The sequence below is a fragment of the Gossypium hirsutum genome, chromosome A10 (genome assembly GCF_007990345.1).
Source record: "Gossypium hirsutum isolate 1008001.06 chromosome A10, Gossypium_hirsutum_v2.1, whole genome shotgun sequence".
Taxonomy (NCBI): domain Eukaryota; kingdom Viridiplantae; phylum Streptophyta; class Magnoliopsida; order Malvales; family Malvaceae; genus Gossypium; species Gossypium hirsutum.
Window position 1 is genome coordinate 19,517,501 of NC_053433.1, and position 16,590 is coordinate 19,534,090.

At 32.6% G+C, this 16,590-nt stretch overlaps 2 protein-coding genes across 4 annotated transcripts; one reads left to right on the top strand and one right to left on the bottom strand.

Moving 5' to 3' along the window:
* The first annotated feature begins 1,518 nt into the window (after nt 1–1,518).
* Nucleotides 1,519–5,655, top strand: LOC107897627 (U-box domain-containing protein 5). Of its 2 annotated transcripts, none has more exons than XM_016823140.2 (6): nt 1,519–2,312; nt 2,743–2,805; nt 2,922–3,107; nt 3,229–3,336; nt 3,427–4,586; nt 4,712–5,655. In XM_016823140.2, the coding sequence occupies exons 2-6, from the start codon at nt 2,758–2,760 to the stop codon at nt 5,484–5,486; spliced, it is 2,277 nt and encodes a 758-aa protein (XP_016678629.1). In that variant the 5' UTR covers nt 1,519–2,312; nt 2,743–2,757; the 3' UTR covers nt 5,487–5,655. The 2 variants fall into 2 exon arrangements, with proteins under 2 accessions (XP_016678629.1, XP_016678630.1); XM_016823141.2 differs by having other exon boundaries at nt 1,520–2,312; nt 2,986–3,107.
* A 1,063-nt stretch (nt 5,656–6,718) lies between these two features.
* LOC107897628 (tubby-like F-box protein 2) lies at nt 6,719–10,159 on the bottom strand. Of its 2 annotated transcripts, XM_016823142.2 has the most exons (5): nt 9,529–10,159; nt 8,927–9,310; nt 8,238–8,325; nt 7,806–7,935; nt 6,719–7,723 (listed from the first exon to the last, which is right to left on the bottom strand). In XM_016823142.2, the coding sequence occupies exons 2-5, from the start codon at nt 9,269–9,271 to the stop codon at nt 7,057–7,059; spliced, it is 1,230 nt and encodes a 409-aa protein (XP_016678631.1). In that variant the 5' UTR covers nt 9,272–9,310; nt 9,529–10,159; the 3' UTR covers nt 6,719–7,056. The 2 variants fall into 2 exon arrangements, with proteins under 2 accessions (XP_016678631.1, XP_016678632.1); XM_016823143.2 differs by having other exon boundaries at nt 8,927–10,159.
* Nucleotides 10,160–16,590: the final 6,431 nt, after the last annotated feature.

The window sequence follows — 16,590 nt, forward strand, 5'->3', positions numbered from 1 at the left end:
TGCATCTATACAATCTGCCCCTTAACCTCATTCTTTGAATTTTCTTAAAACTAGGACTGCAATAATACAGATTATAATTAAAAATCAATTTAATATAATTTATTATTAAAGTAAATCTAATCAGAACTCATGTTTAATAAAATATAAATTCATAATAAATTAAAGAGATTATTTATGCTTGACAAAACTCGAACTTATGAGTGTGCATTTAATTAAATTCAAATTTTATATATCAATAACTAAATAAATTGACGAAACACTCGTAACTAAATAAATCCAACTAATTCTATTGTTAAAACTAAATTAGCGAATTTATTAGATTTGGTTCAATAATTTTTTAATTTTTATATTTTACACCTTTTAAGATTATAAAATAAAATAAAGAATAACCAAATTATAAATCATAAATTTTATTGTTATATAATTGTTGATTGAATTATTTATTGTTTGATTATACTAAATAAAAAGGTTAATATGTAAATTTGTCACTTTAAGTTAATATTGAAATTTGTCACTGTACTTTATTTTTATTAATATTTATCATTATGCTTTTAAGCTAAAGATAAATTTGTGATTATATTTTAATTTTATCTTGAATTTTATCAATTTTTATTTTTTGTTTAATTGAATTTCGTCACTAAAATTCAATTCTTGATTGAGTTTTACTCTTTAATTTTAATTTAGAAGACAAATTTAATAAAAATAAATATTAAAATAATAACTTAATATAGCATCAACAATTGATAAAAACTTTTACTAATAAAATAAACTTAATATTTTTTATTTTTCAAATCTTTCTTTTATGAAATAAAAATTCTTTTAATATTTTATAAATTAATTTATTGTTAATTACTAAAGTAAAATATTATTTTCAAATCATGAAAATTAATATTAAACGGTAAATTTTAATTAAAAATCAAGAATTCAAAGTGAAAGTTAATTAGATCATATTCTAAAAATATTAATTAAAAGAAAGCATAGGTAAAATAAGAAGGCAAGAAATTTGGGAAAAGACATGTATTATCGGATTAAGATAAAATTATTATATTAAATAATTGATAAGTGAGAAAAGTTTGATATCAATTTAATTAATTAGGAAATTGTGTAGGGTTGATGTAATCTTATTTTAATTTTTGGATTCTGCGTTTAGGTAGTTAAGTTGGGGTATTAGGAAAATGATCCCGCGTTGCGGGATGATTTACTTATATCATCAAATTAATTTTTTTGTGTTTAATTAAATTGGATAATAAAATGTGTTGGGTTTTCTCTCATCCGCAACTCTTGGTCAAATCAAGACTGCGTGTCCGGACTCGGCCGCTTATCCTTCAATCAACCATCGATTCATGATCATCCAACGGTATCCAATGATCACAGACATCACAGACGTGTGAGTCAATCCGAGTAGAGTTAGAGAGCATCACTGTCTTAACCTGTCATTGGCTTAAAGCCGACCAAGAACAACCTGATTCTTGATAGCATTGCCATAGACTACTCCTTTTATTTTATTTTATTATTATTTTTTAAATCTATAAATAAAAAATAAAAAACAAGAAACTTTCCTTTTCTTTCGACTCTAACCAGTTCTTATTCGCAAAAAGACTTTCATTGTCCAAAGAAACGAAATCAACAGCTTCTTTATTGGCAACTTCTGCTTTCCTGATATAAAGATTTTCTTAATTTCCATCTCTGGTTTTTGGTTTTCTTAGTTCCCTACAAGTTCTAATTGTCACTCACTTCTCTTGCTGGTTTATTGGAGGAATTTTCTGTTTTCATTTCTGGGAATCTCTTACTTCTTTTTTTTTTTAACCACTGTTTTCATCCATGGTGGTAAACATGGTTTTTTGAGTGTTGGGTGTTGTCATCAAGAGCAAAAAAAAAGTGGCTTCTTTTTCTTTTTTGGTGATCAAGAAGACCATGCAATCCATTTGGTCATCTTTAAAGCTTCTTCTGAACTATTGTTTCCTTTTCACCCTGCTTATCTATGGAAGAGCTGCAAGACAACTACTTTTGATGCCTTGAATTCTACACACTTTCTGCTAGTGAGAGTCTCTGTTTTCTTTTTCGTTTTTTTTTTCTGGGGGCTAAATGATATATTCTCTAAAGTTGTAGCTATTTTGCTTTACAAAAACCTAGTCTTTGGCACCGGTGGTTCAATTTCTCTATATTTGGTGTTGGTCTATAGCTTCACAAATAAACATACAGCGAAAACAAGCAGCATCTCTTTTGGTGTTGGTCTATAGCTTCACAAATAAACATACAGCGAAAACAAGCAGCATCTCTTTATCATTGCTCTAGCTTCCACTTGCACTAAGGTGAGTTTTCTCTTCCCCTTCCCTCCCAACCTGGTTTCCCCCTTCCCGTATCATGATCAAGTTCAAAATTAATATAAAAAAGAACAAAAAAATCCTACATCTTTATGAAAGAAAATTCAAAAGCATACTTAAAATAAGTCTAATTATGCATAATCTTTTTCTTTTTGGTGGTGTGTGGGGTACATAGAAAAGTCTGGTCGATATGTTTTGCATATCTTTCTTCTTTGACTGCAAGTTTCACGGTGATGCCACTATAAAAAAAACCCTTTTCATCCCTTAATTGTTCTTTTTTTATTATCTTAATTGACCTCTGGTAAATCGTTTCTAACCATTTATATCATTGTGATAAGTTTCTACGTAAACCCGTGCTGTTTTGCTTTTTCTTTATCTTAATTGACCTGCTTGACTTAATTTCTGTTTCTTTTATCAGGTTACTATCTGTTGAATGGGGACTGAAGCAGTGGAGACTTCATCGTATCCTTGTTCCTTTCAGGTAAAATGGTAAATTTTGTCGATCAGTTTTCATATAAAGGATCATAACATCATCCCATGTCACTGCTTTAAGGTGTCTGATATGCTTAATATTGCTGCACCGCTGAATGATTGTAGGTGCATCGCTTGATGTGCACAGAACTTAGGAAGTTTGTTGATAGGATTATGAATATATTTCCAGAAATTGAAGCTGCTCGACCAAGATGCTCCTTAGGAATAAAGGCACTCTGCTCATTGAACAGTGCAATTGAGAGAGCAAAGTTACTTCTTCAGTACTGCAGTGAATCCAGCAAACTTTATCTGGTGCCCCTTTTTTTTTTTTAAATTAATCACATACTTTTGTGATTATTGCAATGATTGTGTGTTTATGATCCTTTTTTTCCTTTTCACCTATTTTGTCTCACTCATTTGGTTTACTTTTCAGGCTATAACCACTGATTCCATGGTTGCAAGATTTCAAAAAATGAAGAATTTGTTGGAACAAGGTTTATGCCAAATTCAGAGTATGGTTCCAGTTACGCTGGTTGCTGAGGTTCGTAAAATCCCATGTGCTTTTCAATAGCTTGTTCTTGATAAAATCATAACTTATTTTCTACAAGCTTATGTTGAAATGTTATTGCAGATATGTCAAATTGTCGATGATCTGCGAGCTGCAAATTTTGTCCCTGATAAATTTGATGAAGAGGCCGGGAAAGTTGTGCGCGAATTACTCCATCGAGGTGCTGCGGCATCTGATTCAATGGAATACGCCGAAATGAAAGCTCTTCAATCTGCAGCATCACGACTTCATATTACATCTCCGAAAGCTATCTTGATAGAGAAAAGATCTATAAAGAAGTTGCTGGAGAAAGTCAGTGACTGTGACCAACCAAAGAAAAAGATCTTAAAATATCTTTACTACCTGTTAAGGAAGTATGCTAACTTGATTATTGGAGCTCAAACAGACAATGAAAGAGCCTTTGCAGTTAAAAGCCTGAGTACCAGTTTTACACATACTCGCTCTGCCGATGTCGAACCTCATACAGAGTATAAGCAGTCTGATGTTCAAGCTGATACGTTAAATAAAGCTATACCTCCTGAGGAATTTAAGTGCCCCATATCTTCAAGGCTGATGTATGATCCTGTTGTCATTGCTTCTGGACAAACATTTGAAAGGACATGGATCCAGAAGTGGTTTGATGATGGTAACGGTACGTGCCCGAAAACTAAGATGAAACTGGACCATCTCTCATTGACCCCAAATGCTGCCATGAAGGATCTGATATCAAAATGGTGTATGAAGTATAAAATCACCATTCAGGACCCAAGCATGCAACCAGATGTGCTTCAATCATTGGAAACTTCTTCTGCTTCCATAGCTAGTTTTGGCAGTTCTATGAATGATCTGTGCTTTCCGGTAGACATCAGCACTATATCAATTGGATCTTTAGATACGAGTTATACTTCGGACAGATCTCATAACAGGATTGCAGGTGGCTTAAGTTTGATGCCTGAGCAAAATGGTGATGATTGTTTGCAACAACAATCGGTCAGCAGCACAAGAAGTAAGATTGATTTGGAGTGTCTATCTAGCCTTGCAATGCTCGATCGAGAAGCACAATACAAGATGGTTAAAGACAAGAAAAACCTTTTGAAATGTGATGATCTAGATTGTGTTTCTTTGTCATCCAAGAATTTCTTTGAGCCTCTGCTTAAGTTTTTGAGCGGTGCTCATGATTCACATGATATAAGAGCACAGAAAGCTGGAATTCAGTTGTTATCAACCTTTCTGAGCAAAAACAGGTAATTGTCGTTCCATGTGCAGCTGGATTTCATTATATTTTACTTGACCTTATTTATGATCATGGATATTCTGAAATAGAGGACTTAATGCTGGCCTTTTTCCTTGTTTTTTGAGCTTCTTGCAGGGATGGTATACGATACTTGGACGAAGATGCATATAGTATGCTATCGTTGTTTATAGACTCGGAAGTAACTAGAGAGGTTCTTGACATCATGGAAGTATTGTCTGAACATAGCAGCTGTAAATCTAAGATTTCAGCATCTGGTGCTTTTGTTTCCATGTTAAACATTCTCGATTCGAACATCAAAGATTTCCAGGATCAAATCATCAAAATTTTGAGCAATCTGTCCTCTTCGAGCACCGATATTTGTTCTGATTTGGTGTCTCCAGAATGCATCCCTAAACTTATTCCGTATTTACAAGACACCACTCTTTCTAAACACTGCATAGTGGTGCTGAGAAACTTGTGTAGTAATCAAGAGGGTAGGACTTGGATCACTGAAACACCTGGCTGCATTGCTTCGATTGCTATGTTACTCGAGAGTGGTGGTTTTGAGGATCAAGAGAATGCACTGGCTATTCTCCTTACATTGTGCTCGCAAAGTATCGAATACTGTCACTTAGTTATGGATGAGTGTTGCATATTTCCTGTCCTTTTTGATGTATCCGTTAAGGGAAGTGAGAAAGGAAAGGCAAGTGCACTGGAATTGCTACGGCTCCTTAGAGATACCAAACATGATGCTGATGATGATGTTGATAAACAAGAATGCTCAAACTTCAATGCTGTCGAATCCGAAGATGCTAACAACTATTCCAAAGACAAGATGTCTCGTAAGACCCTTTTTGGAGTGAAATTACCAAAGTTCTCAAGATCCACGGCACCAAAAAAGAAGAAATGAAACTTGGAATTATCTGCTTTCTCTATCAATTGTGCTTATCTAATGGGATTTGGCAAAGGTATCTTCATACTGTAAGTAAATGTAGTTAGGAAATGATTTTGTCCGGTCCCAACACTTATTTTCATGATCTATTTTTCTTAGAATGATATATCTGCAGCCATTTTCTGTATTCTATGTTGCTTCTGACTCTTTTCTTTTTTGTTGGAGTTTTTAAGTAAAGGAAAGAAGAAAATAAAAATATTTGCATATGCAAATCTTTCATCCAATTCAACAACTAAAATTTAGAATTAAGCAGCTACATTACACGTGATTTCACGATCAACAAAGAAGAACCTAATTCAAACCAACAATACAAGACCCCTAACAATCCTAAAAGTCCAATAAAACCAACATATGGTCTTAAATCATGCCCTAAGACATCAAACCAGCACGATCCCAAAGCAGGACACATCCGCAACCACGATGAATCAGCGCAAACACAGCCAAACAACCAACCTTTCTGAGTCCAGTAAGGAATTTCCATCACCCACTCCAACTAAGAGAAAACAATCCTCCTAGATGTCCATGTGAAATCGATTTCAACCAATTTCTTAATAATATCCTCTTCATTTCTGATCACCCTCAAACCCAATTTTTTTCGAGCTCCCAAGCCTCGTAAGCTTCTTTCCACAAAACTTTCTTCCGATTTCACCCAAAAAAACATGAGAAAAACGAGCAAACTTGCTTTGACTTTTCTTTCTACAGTAGCTAAGGCAATTTTCCAAGATTATGTTCGAGCTCGAGTAACAAAGTTTATAGCTTTCCACCCTAATCTTCAAGAGTCTTGTATATGCCATATAAAACTACACAAATCTAGTTTATGTTCCGTAAGAATGCAGAAAAGAAATTTTCAGCCCCCATAGAGCAGGCTATGTAACCTTTCCTTTTACCCTATGTTGCATAAACATTCTATCACTTTCACCTCACTTTCGGAGCTCAATGCGTCCTTATGAAATAATTATAAAGCTACATACGTTCAACTTCTCACACATGATATTCATGTGTGATATGTAATGGGACATAGGTATGAAGTTGATTTCTCTTTCAAGTTCTCATATATGCTATTCATGAGTGATATATTGTCGGACCTAAGTAGAAGTTCCAATCGTCAAAAGATTCTTTGAATACAACTTACCGAACATAAGGATGCACCATATAGCATTTGGGTTCAGCAACTAAACTTTAATAGGCAATTTGCTGTTAATTCAGTTTTGATTCTAATTAAGATGACCAAACAACATACAAGTCAGATTACATGACGCACTGAAAAGCTAGAAATCAGCCGAGCAAAGTCCTTACAAGAAACGCTTCCATCCGAATACAAACACTAGGAATTGGAATAAAGGAAGCATTCGATCTGAGAAAGATGTGCATCTCCCATCTACAACCTGCTACCATTTACATGCCAGCCGGTTTGCCGGTTAGGCATAAAGCTGCTCTGGTAGGTTGAGACTTACAATGGCTTGCAAAATGAAAACGAGGAACAATGGCACTAATCCATGGCACATCAATGGATCTCCTTCCGGTGGCATCATTCACAAGCTGGTTTGGTGTCAAAGCTGCTTAGACAGATTGCAAAGGCTTGGAACGCAGAAAGAGGGTATTGATAATCCATGGTGAAGATGTCCATACCAATTTTCCCAAACTGTAAGATTACCTTCTCTTGATCTTCAGGTGATACATTATGTTCTGGCTCAACAGCTGCTACAAGCTGGAAATTCTTAACAGAGGCCACCGTCACACGACCCTTGAAGTTAAGGCACCAGCACTGTAATTGTTCATGCCATCTAGGAGCCTTGTTTTTAAGGGTTAATGGCTCTCCTGAGTCTGGCGAATATAAAGGTGTGACTGCCGGGCTCGGGGAGCTGGTGTCCATCAGCGGTTGCTTTCCTTTTGAACTAGGTAAAGGAGAAAGTTGCTCATCAAAGAATTGCAGTAATGCCAACGGCGTTGGGGCAGTGCCTCCTTCCTGAATAGCAGAGACAGGAATTGAATGCAAAACGCAATGCATTCTCCTGGGTCCTCGGGTTCGCAGAACATTGAGCTCATAGGTAATGCTACCTATGCTGTAGTTGCATGCAGGTAATCTCGGAGATACCTGCTTAGAGTGGAATCTTCGGTGGGTAGTCAATGGGATCATGGAGTCACATGGAGGTTGACTATCATATACGGTGAACTTGGTACCCAAAAAGTTAGACCTGAAAAAGAACCAAATATGTCATCATTGACATGAAGCAACTGTAATCAGGGACACATAAAATATCGAATCACAAGACTTGCCTTAGTTTACCAACATACGTATAGCTGGCCCTAGCAAAATCATCGGCAGCCAAAGATATAACAAAGTCAGTGCATGTTGCCCTTCTGACCTTTCTAGCTGCCAAGAGCAATTTATCGCCCTCCCCCTCAGCTGCATATCAAAGAAGCAACACAAGTCATTACATCTCAAAACATAAGGAAACTTCATATTCAACGTATCTGGAGGCTCCTTGAGAAGCCATATCATATCCCCATACTCATATTCGAATGTGTCAGACATGAATAATTCAAGAAAAATGAAGAGTAGAAGCAACACAACACAAAACCTTCAAAAATCAATAATAAGTTCAAAATAACACAATGACTGGAAAGATTATTTTTCAGATAATAATGAGAAGTATAAATTTATCATGAATTGTAGAAAATAAGGACGTATAATGGAGACAAACTTACATGGTACCAGACCATAGAACAAAAGATATGTAGACGTTGCTCTGTCCCTTCTAATATAGCACTGAATCGGAGACTCGCGAGGACCAGGCTGTTCATGGGCACAAACAAAAGATATAAGCTTTTTAAGTTGAGAAACAAGAAAATAGTAATTCCCATTATTTATACAGACATGAGACTAATCGTCAAATGCCAACTTACACAGCAGGAAACGAAAATTTAGATTTAGCTTTATGTGCTGCATTTGAAAGTTTTTATCATGCAACTATCACCCCAATGATCATTTCATGATAGAAATGCCAGAGCAAGACATATTAAATAACAAAAAATTAGTAAGTTCTTGACATAGATGCATATTGTTGATGGTCTTTTGGAAAGATTGTACAAACAATAGAGGAAAGTCGATGGGCACTGGAGTGAATAATCCGAAACATGATCTAATGCTCAAGTCCGCAAATATTGGAAGGAGCACTTTCCCGATATCCGCTGACTTAAATCAGAGCACGCCCGGGAACCAACTCCGGCAACCCTCCTAACTTTCTTCAACCTTTTGCAGCTTCGTTTATCCTTTATTCGAAGGGACCAAAACACATATGGGAGTGTTTCTTTTCCGTCCCCTTAATATAATTTACCTACAAATCCTCTAGTTTGGAATCAAAATGGAAAAAATTTCAATAGGAAAAGTGTATAACCTGCTTCAGTGAGATTGGAAATGTGAGCCTCCCACATTGCTCGGGAGTCTTCACAATCTCCTTTGTAATTTCCCTCCAAGACCTACAAACTGCAGCACAAAAAACAACAGCAGCTCGAGCAGGCCAAGCTGTTTCACTCTCTTCCACTCTGTGGATGATATCTAAGAGTAATTCCAGGGGCAGATTCGACCAAGGGCTTTGCTCGGCACATTCCTGTGGCTGGTCCGGAACGACATGGGAACGTGTCCGGCTTCGCCAAAGCTTGCTTTCTCCACCTCTCTTTGATATGTTCCCAATCCCATCTTTCATTTCCTTCAACTCTCGCATCATAATCTTCAGTAACATCTTTTATAAGCATACCAAGGCCAATCTCTATATAATCAACTGCGTATATATAACAAGAGAAAACCAAAAAGATAAAATTTTCTGCATTATTTTATATCTCAGCTCAACTAAAAGCAAATTTCTATCAAATCAAACTCCATAGATCAAAATTTTGCAACTTTGGTAACAATAGCACCCAGAAAACAGAGAGAACTGAAACCCAAAGATCAAAACACCAATAATGACATAAAAGTACACATAAACGAATCTCCTTTTACCTGAATCATCAACCCAAAAAGATAAAAGCTTGAGAATAAAGAAATGTGGAAACCAGTTCTAAGCCCACCGGTTCAAATCAATCAACCCAAAACAGAAACAGCTCAGATACATCCCCACACGGCCCACAGTATAAGCAATACGTCAAACCAATAGGAATATATATATATAGCAGTGAAAGAAATTGTTATAAATGGTAAAAAAAATGCCAACTTTTCTTCTTCCTTTTAATTTTTTTATCAGTGGGAATCATGAGATGGCTAGGTCATTGCAAGCCCCTAAGCCACCCTTCAACCACCGTCAGAGCCGGCGTTCCAACAACCTGCGCGACCACCTCAACCACCAGCTTTCTCCGAGATCAGACAGTCAAAGTGCTGTGTCTCTCTCTCACTTTTCAGTTACTTAAAAGCAGATCCACAGTTTTTTTTCTTTTAGGGTTTAGAATAATAATAATAATAGTATTATTTTGGATGAGTTTTTGATTAATTGTTGCAATGGAGATGATATGTCAGTCTTATCACTCACACTGACCATTTTTTAAGAGTTAAAAATATGATGTTAAAACACGTGGGAATGAATCAATCAAGTGTTGATAATAATTCTTCCAATCGGATCAGTATGTGATGGGACATCTTCTTTGAAAAAAAAAAAAGCTTTCAAATCAATGTTTTCCTCCTTCCCTAAATTCATTTTTCAAATTTATTAAAATAGAAGAAAATCTCTTTTCTCAAAATATCACTTAGCTAGTATTTATTATTTCGACTGTTTTAGATTTGGATATGGTTTTTTAAAATTATGTAAATCAATTGATAATACACATAAATTAATTTATGCAGATTAAGTTTTATCTGGATCGGTATTAATATTGTATCCAATATAAGAGCACATAAATTCGAACGTATTAAAGTGTATTATCTGTAAATTTTTTAATTTTTTAACCATTAATCGAATTGAAATTTATATGGTTTTGATCGGTTGGTTAAAAAAATATCAAACATATAAAAATAAATTATCTTCATTTGACCGAATTAAAATTAAATATAATTTGTATTATTAATTATGAAGTTTAGTTAATTAAGTTAATTACTTGATTTTAAATCGAATTAACCGATTACCGACCGTCCTAACAAATATTAACGGACCTTCGATCGAATTAGATCGATTAACTAAATTAGATCAGTTTAATAGATTAATTTAATTTTAACCGTTATTTAAACACTCTTAAATAGACCTAACAACTTAAGCTTAAATTTGGAATAGAAAATTTTCTTAAGATTCGAACTTTCATCCAACTCAAAAACACCTCTACATCCAATTTAGATTAAAAAAAAAAAACCTGGTTGTTTGACCTTGCTTTTACGTCTAAAAGCGATGCTTAGGCCTTAATGCGAAAGGACACAAAATTTTAGTTTTCTTGTTTATATTTTTATAAATCCATAAATTAAAATTACTTTGTTAAATAATCTCCTTATACTTTTGTTGTACCCAAATAAACCCTTAGTATTTTGATTTAATTTAGCTTTATTTTTAAACAAAATATTGGTTTTTATTTAAGAATAAAATAAAGATGAATTTAAGGGATTACTTAGATAAAAGTTAAAAAATTAAAAGGTTTATTTGGATTCTATTTAAAGTTGAAAGCTTAATTAAGTGTAATATAATGATTTATTTATCTATATTATCTTTTAAATGTTTGATTGAGGTAATGTTATAAGTCAATTGAACATCAATTTAAGGTGTATTTGTTAAAGCATTAAAAATTTTCAATATTTAATATTTTAAATGTGTTTGATAATCATTCTAATTTTTTTATACTTAATAGGGAGGTAGCTACCTATTAGAAAATATTAAGTTAGATTTTATTTTATTTTATTTAAAAAATTGAGATATTTAAATTACCATATTTATATTTTATCCAAAATAATATCATATATTATATTAATGAGTTTAAAATTAAAAATTAAATAATTTTTCACTTTTATCAAACAATATAATTATATTCGGTACTTATATTTACTAGTTTACCAAAAAAAATTCTAATATAAATTTAGGACTTATAAAATTTAACAATAAAATTTCAATACTTAATTTTTTCAGTTTATCAAACACACCCTTAATTGGAGAATAACTTACATTAACAAGATTTTTTATACATTTTTATATAAAATCAATAAGAGTTAATTCAAACTAGAATACCCACACATAATGGAACTTAATCTTAAGTACATCACAATCTTCAAAGTCTCAATTTTATCATTCAAACTAAAATCTCATTTGTTTTTCATATTATTTATTTTTAAGTATATATTTGTTAAAAAGAATTAACTACTAGAATCTAATTTAAATATATCAACAGAATTTAATGAATAATTTATTATATTATCCATTTTTATTTAAATAAACAAAACATTTATTTAATTCAAATTTTAAAAACACAAACTATCATCCATGCCCCTAAAATTATGCTAAGACAGATGTTATTGTTGGGGTTCGACTTGTATAAATAACGAACAAGTAAAATAGAGAAAATTAAATAAACAAATATTTATATAAAAAGCCTTCGATTAGGGAAAAAATCTTCTTTGATAAGTCGTCGTCTTCTTAAATAACTACAAAACCTCTTAAAAATATGAAGCACACCCTATAATTATAGTTTTTAAAAAAAAGAAACCGAAAAATGATGCCATTATTTAAATAATGCATAATTTAAAATTTCAATTTCGAATACTTACCACAAGACCTAAAACAAAAGTTCAAATTGACATCTACAAATACAAACAATGTAAAAAAATGAAAAAGAAAAATCTTAAAATCCCAATAATTTCTGTGATCTTGTCTTGAAATAAACTTAAACAATCGAAAATGTGTGGTTGGTTTATGGAACCAAATCCAAGCCTCGCCCCATTGATAGGAGACAATGGTGTAGTCTAGCCCTGGCCTAGCCACCCCACCCCACCCTTTGGTGAATTCATGGCAGCCAGAGCCCCGGCCCCATCAGCCAGCCTTGAGGATGAACCCTGGCTCAACAACCATAACCAGTGGCGGACCACCTTTTTGTAAAAGCCAACACTTTATCCCTTCACAAGTTTCTAAGAACGTGTTTTTATATGATCGGATCCGTATTTAAACACAATTTTTTATTCATATTTCTTATTAAAAAGAGTCTGGGTTTTAATTCAACTTTAATTGATTCTTGAATTATATTTTGGTCAACTACATTTTAATTCATTAAATTTACGTTTTAATTACTTAATTTTAAAAAATTATAAAATAATTATAGAATTATTTAAAAATTTTCATTTAAGTCACTAAATTATTCAAAAGTTTTATTTAAATGATTTGATTATTACTTTTAAAAAAACTCAGGGTAACGAGCTCCAAACGAGGATCGATATGGTAGATTAATACCTATTAGCTATTACAAGAACTTCCCAATCATGGTCCTAACCGATCAAGTAATCTATATAATATACAAAAAGAATTCCAGATATTTGATATCTTTCTCTTTAAATGAGATATCAATTCGAACAACGGTTTCATTAGATATCTTACAACTAAAATCCCTCTTTTTTTCGATTCAGTTTCTCCACCATCACGAACCCTGATTAGATTCAGATATGATACAGTTTTTAGTTATTGGGAGAACCCAAGTACACTCTTTCAGTTCCAAGAAACAATTTTCAGAGATTTTTTTTTTTCCTTTTTGAAGATACAAGAGCAAAACAATCAACCTCTAGATATTGGAAGACTCAAAAGATTCAAGTTGATCTGACGGTTAGTGTTAAAGATTAGAGAAGAAAGTTGATTGAATTTTAATTCGCAGAATTGTGACATTCAAAGTTGTTTCATGAAAAAAAAACTAAATTGCAGAAGAGAAAGGAATGAGAGCTTTCGATTGGTGTAAGCGGTGTGAACAAAGTCGTATGGTAACGATTTTAACAGTCCTCTGATTTAAACGAAAAGTTTCGAATAGTTCAACAATGATTTTTTATATTTTTAAAGTTAATTCGTGACATTTTTTTTAAAGTTTTTGTGACGTTTGTGAAACATCACTAAAGATCATTTCTACGACGAAAGTCTTGCAAAAAGAAAATATATTTTTTGACCAATATTTTTCTTTTATTAAATAATTTTTATTTTATTTTTGAAAATAAAAAACAGGTTGGCAAAGTCTTGGGTGCACTACTCAATCAAATACAAGAAATTTAAGGCAAAAAACGAGGCATGTAATTAGAGTGAAGACCGAAAAGATTAATTGTAACTAGTGGGTGTGGAACATGTCTCCATGCATGATTGTATGTGTAGGGATTTGAATGTTTAAACACACTTCGATTCAAAGTAATATTATTTTAAGGGTATGTGAAACGATTCATTATTCTTCAATTTCTCTCAAGTTGCATTGCGCAAGTATTGTTAGAACCTTATTTATATTGTTTTCTTTAAACATTTATTCACTTTTCAAAGTTGTCGCTAAAAGTGTACTTTTTCATATTCCGACCTAAGACCTCCTTATAAATCGAAAAAGAGACTTTTATATAGGCAGGTTCAAGAGTTTGAACTTGAAGAGATGTGCCATTGGGTAACAACGGTGGACACTTGAAGACAACAATGTGTCATTAATTATATCACATCTTTTAATCTTTAAGAACTTGCCATTTGGGTCTTCTATCATATATAAAATTTGTAATTTTAACTAAAAGTAAGTTATCTTAAGAGTGATAAATTTAGTTCGAGGAGATGAGATGTTGTTGGGGATCGATCTGTATAAACAACGAAATAAAAAAAAATAGAGAAGATCGAATACACAAATATTTACGTGGAAAACTCCTTCGAAAAAATCACGAGCAAAGGAGGCTTCGGCTTTTTATTAATTGAGTAAACAAACGAGAGTACAATATGGAAAAAAAATAAACCTAAATGTACTAAACTTACCAACCCAAACCCCAAAATAAAGTCCTAACTCGAGAACAAAATTTTCTCCATAGCTATCACGAAAACTCTCACCAAAACTCATCTGTAACTACACTTTATTGGCCCCAAAAGAAAAGTCCTGTAGTACTACATCTTTAATTGCCCTTCAATTAGTCTCTTAAAATAGAAATACAAGACCCCTTTAAATAGGTTAAGTGTAGAGGTCTAATCATAATAAAATATTTTTAGAGTAATCAGAGTTTAACTGATAAAAGATAACAAAATTCAACTAGGAGAAAAAACCCGACTTAATAGAAAATACATTGCCACGTCACAATGTTGAGAAATTTATTGTCGTAATATTGTTATCTATTTGACCGAAAATATGAGTCACACCCGCAGTTGTCCAAATTAAGTTTTTCATGCTGATGGGTTCTCTCAAATATATAATTTAAGAAAAAATAATTGAATGAAAGGGGGACTACTCAATGGTTCAAGCTCCAACTCTCCTCATTTTGTGTGTGAATTTGGATTAGCTTTTTTCGATAAGGTTAGGTACCCATTCCCACCATTCTATTATATTCATGCGCTGAATTCCAAAAAAATAAAAATAAAAATAAAAATCATATTCATGCCCTATGGTCATGGGCACATCTTCAATTGGGAGATGAATTTTGAAACTTGTGATCACATTCTTATAATATTAAAATTTTTAAAAATAATAATTTATTAATCATTAAAATCAATCATTAAATTGAATAATATAAATAATTTATGTAAAATTTAAAAAATTCGAAACCTGTCACTAAATCAATTATGAATACAATAAAATAAAATTTCACTTTATGCCATCATTTAAAAGAAATAGTGTGTTTATTGTGAGAATCATATATAACAAAGTTTTAGGGAAACAAACTTAGTTTTGCAAAAAGGCAACAAAAGAAATGTCTCAAATGCAATCTCTTTAAATTAATGGCTATGGATTAAGGAGGGAACTAAAATCTTTTGCTTGATTAATTGAGGTTTTATATAATTAATTCACAATTTAATCTATATTTTTTGTCACATTAATATTTAATTTTTTTTATCTAATTTAGTACTTTAAAGTACCATTTGGTCCGATTTAACGCAATGTGGCATTTTTAGTTAAAAAATACAAAAATTATTTTATTTAAATATATATAAATTTTAAAAATTTATAAAAATAGAAACAAAAATATCAAAAGGTAGATAAATAGAAAATTTTAAAATTATAAAAATATTTATAACCTCTAAATCTATATGAAGTAATTAAAGTTTTTAACCAAAAAAATTAAAAATGTAAATACTTTATGGGTTTTGAACCCAAATCTGAAATTTGGTACACACTTTTGCATATCAAATATCACAATCCATAGAAAAAGCTATTAATCAACGAAATTTTGAAATGGTTTTAATTATTTAGAAAATGTCAAAAAAAATCTATTAATTCAACATTGAGCTCAAAGTTTCAAAAATGTTATTGTTGTTCTTTAAGCTTCTTAGGAAGCAAATAAGAAAACATGGGTGTCCATCCAGAACACGCATTATGCTTTTCTTCGTCGTTCAAGTCAAGAGAGGGAGATGAAATGTATTTCAACTTGCAGTTTAAACCCAAAATCAATCTTGTTAGGATTTGGGAACCGACAGTCCAAGTAATCGATAGGATTCGGACCTCCGACTCGAAAGAAGAATGCAATATATTCACAGAGAGAGCTCACGTAAGCTTCGCACAAATGAGGTCACAAGAGGAGAGCTCGCGTAAACCTCACAAGGATGAGGTCGCGAGCCCTGTCTGCGAAGAGAATCCCCGCTCTTGACTGACAGGTGCGAGGTTTGCTGGGAGAGTTAGTCCCAGGGTCAAAAAGGACCGTGTGTTCTATAGGCAAGCATCCAATAACCTAAAGGAAACCCAGAGAATGTAAATACCAGGGAGAAGAAATGTCAGTGCCCTCGACCCAAAGACCAAAACAAAATAATGGCCCTTATTGTGAGCTGTAATAATAACAGTAAAAATGTGTATAAATACCCATGTATTTCTCTTAATATAATACAAGAGAATATTACTCAACAAATCACAAATTTAAAAACCTTCACCGTTGAAGCGAGTGAGAGAAGAAGATGATTTTAAAATA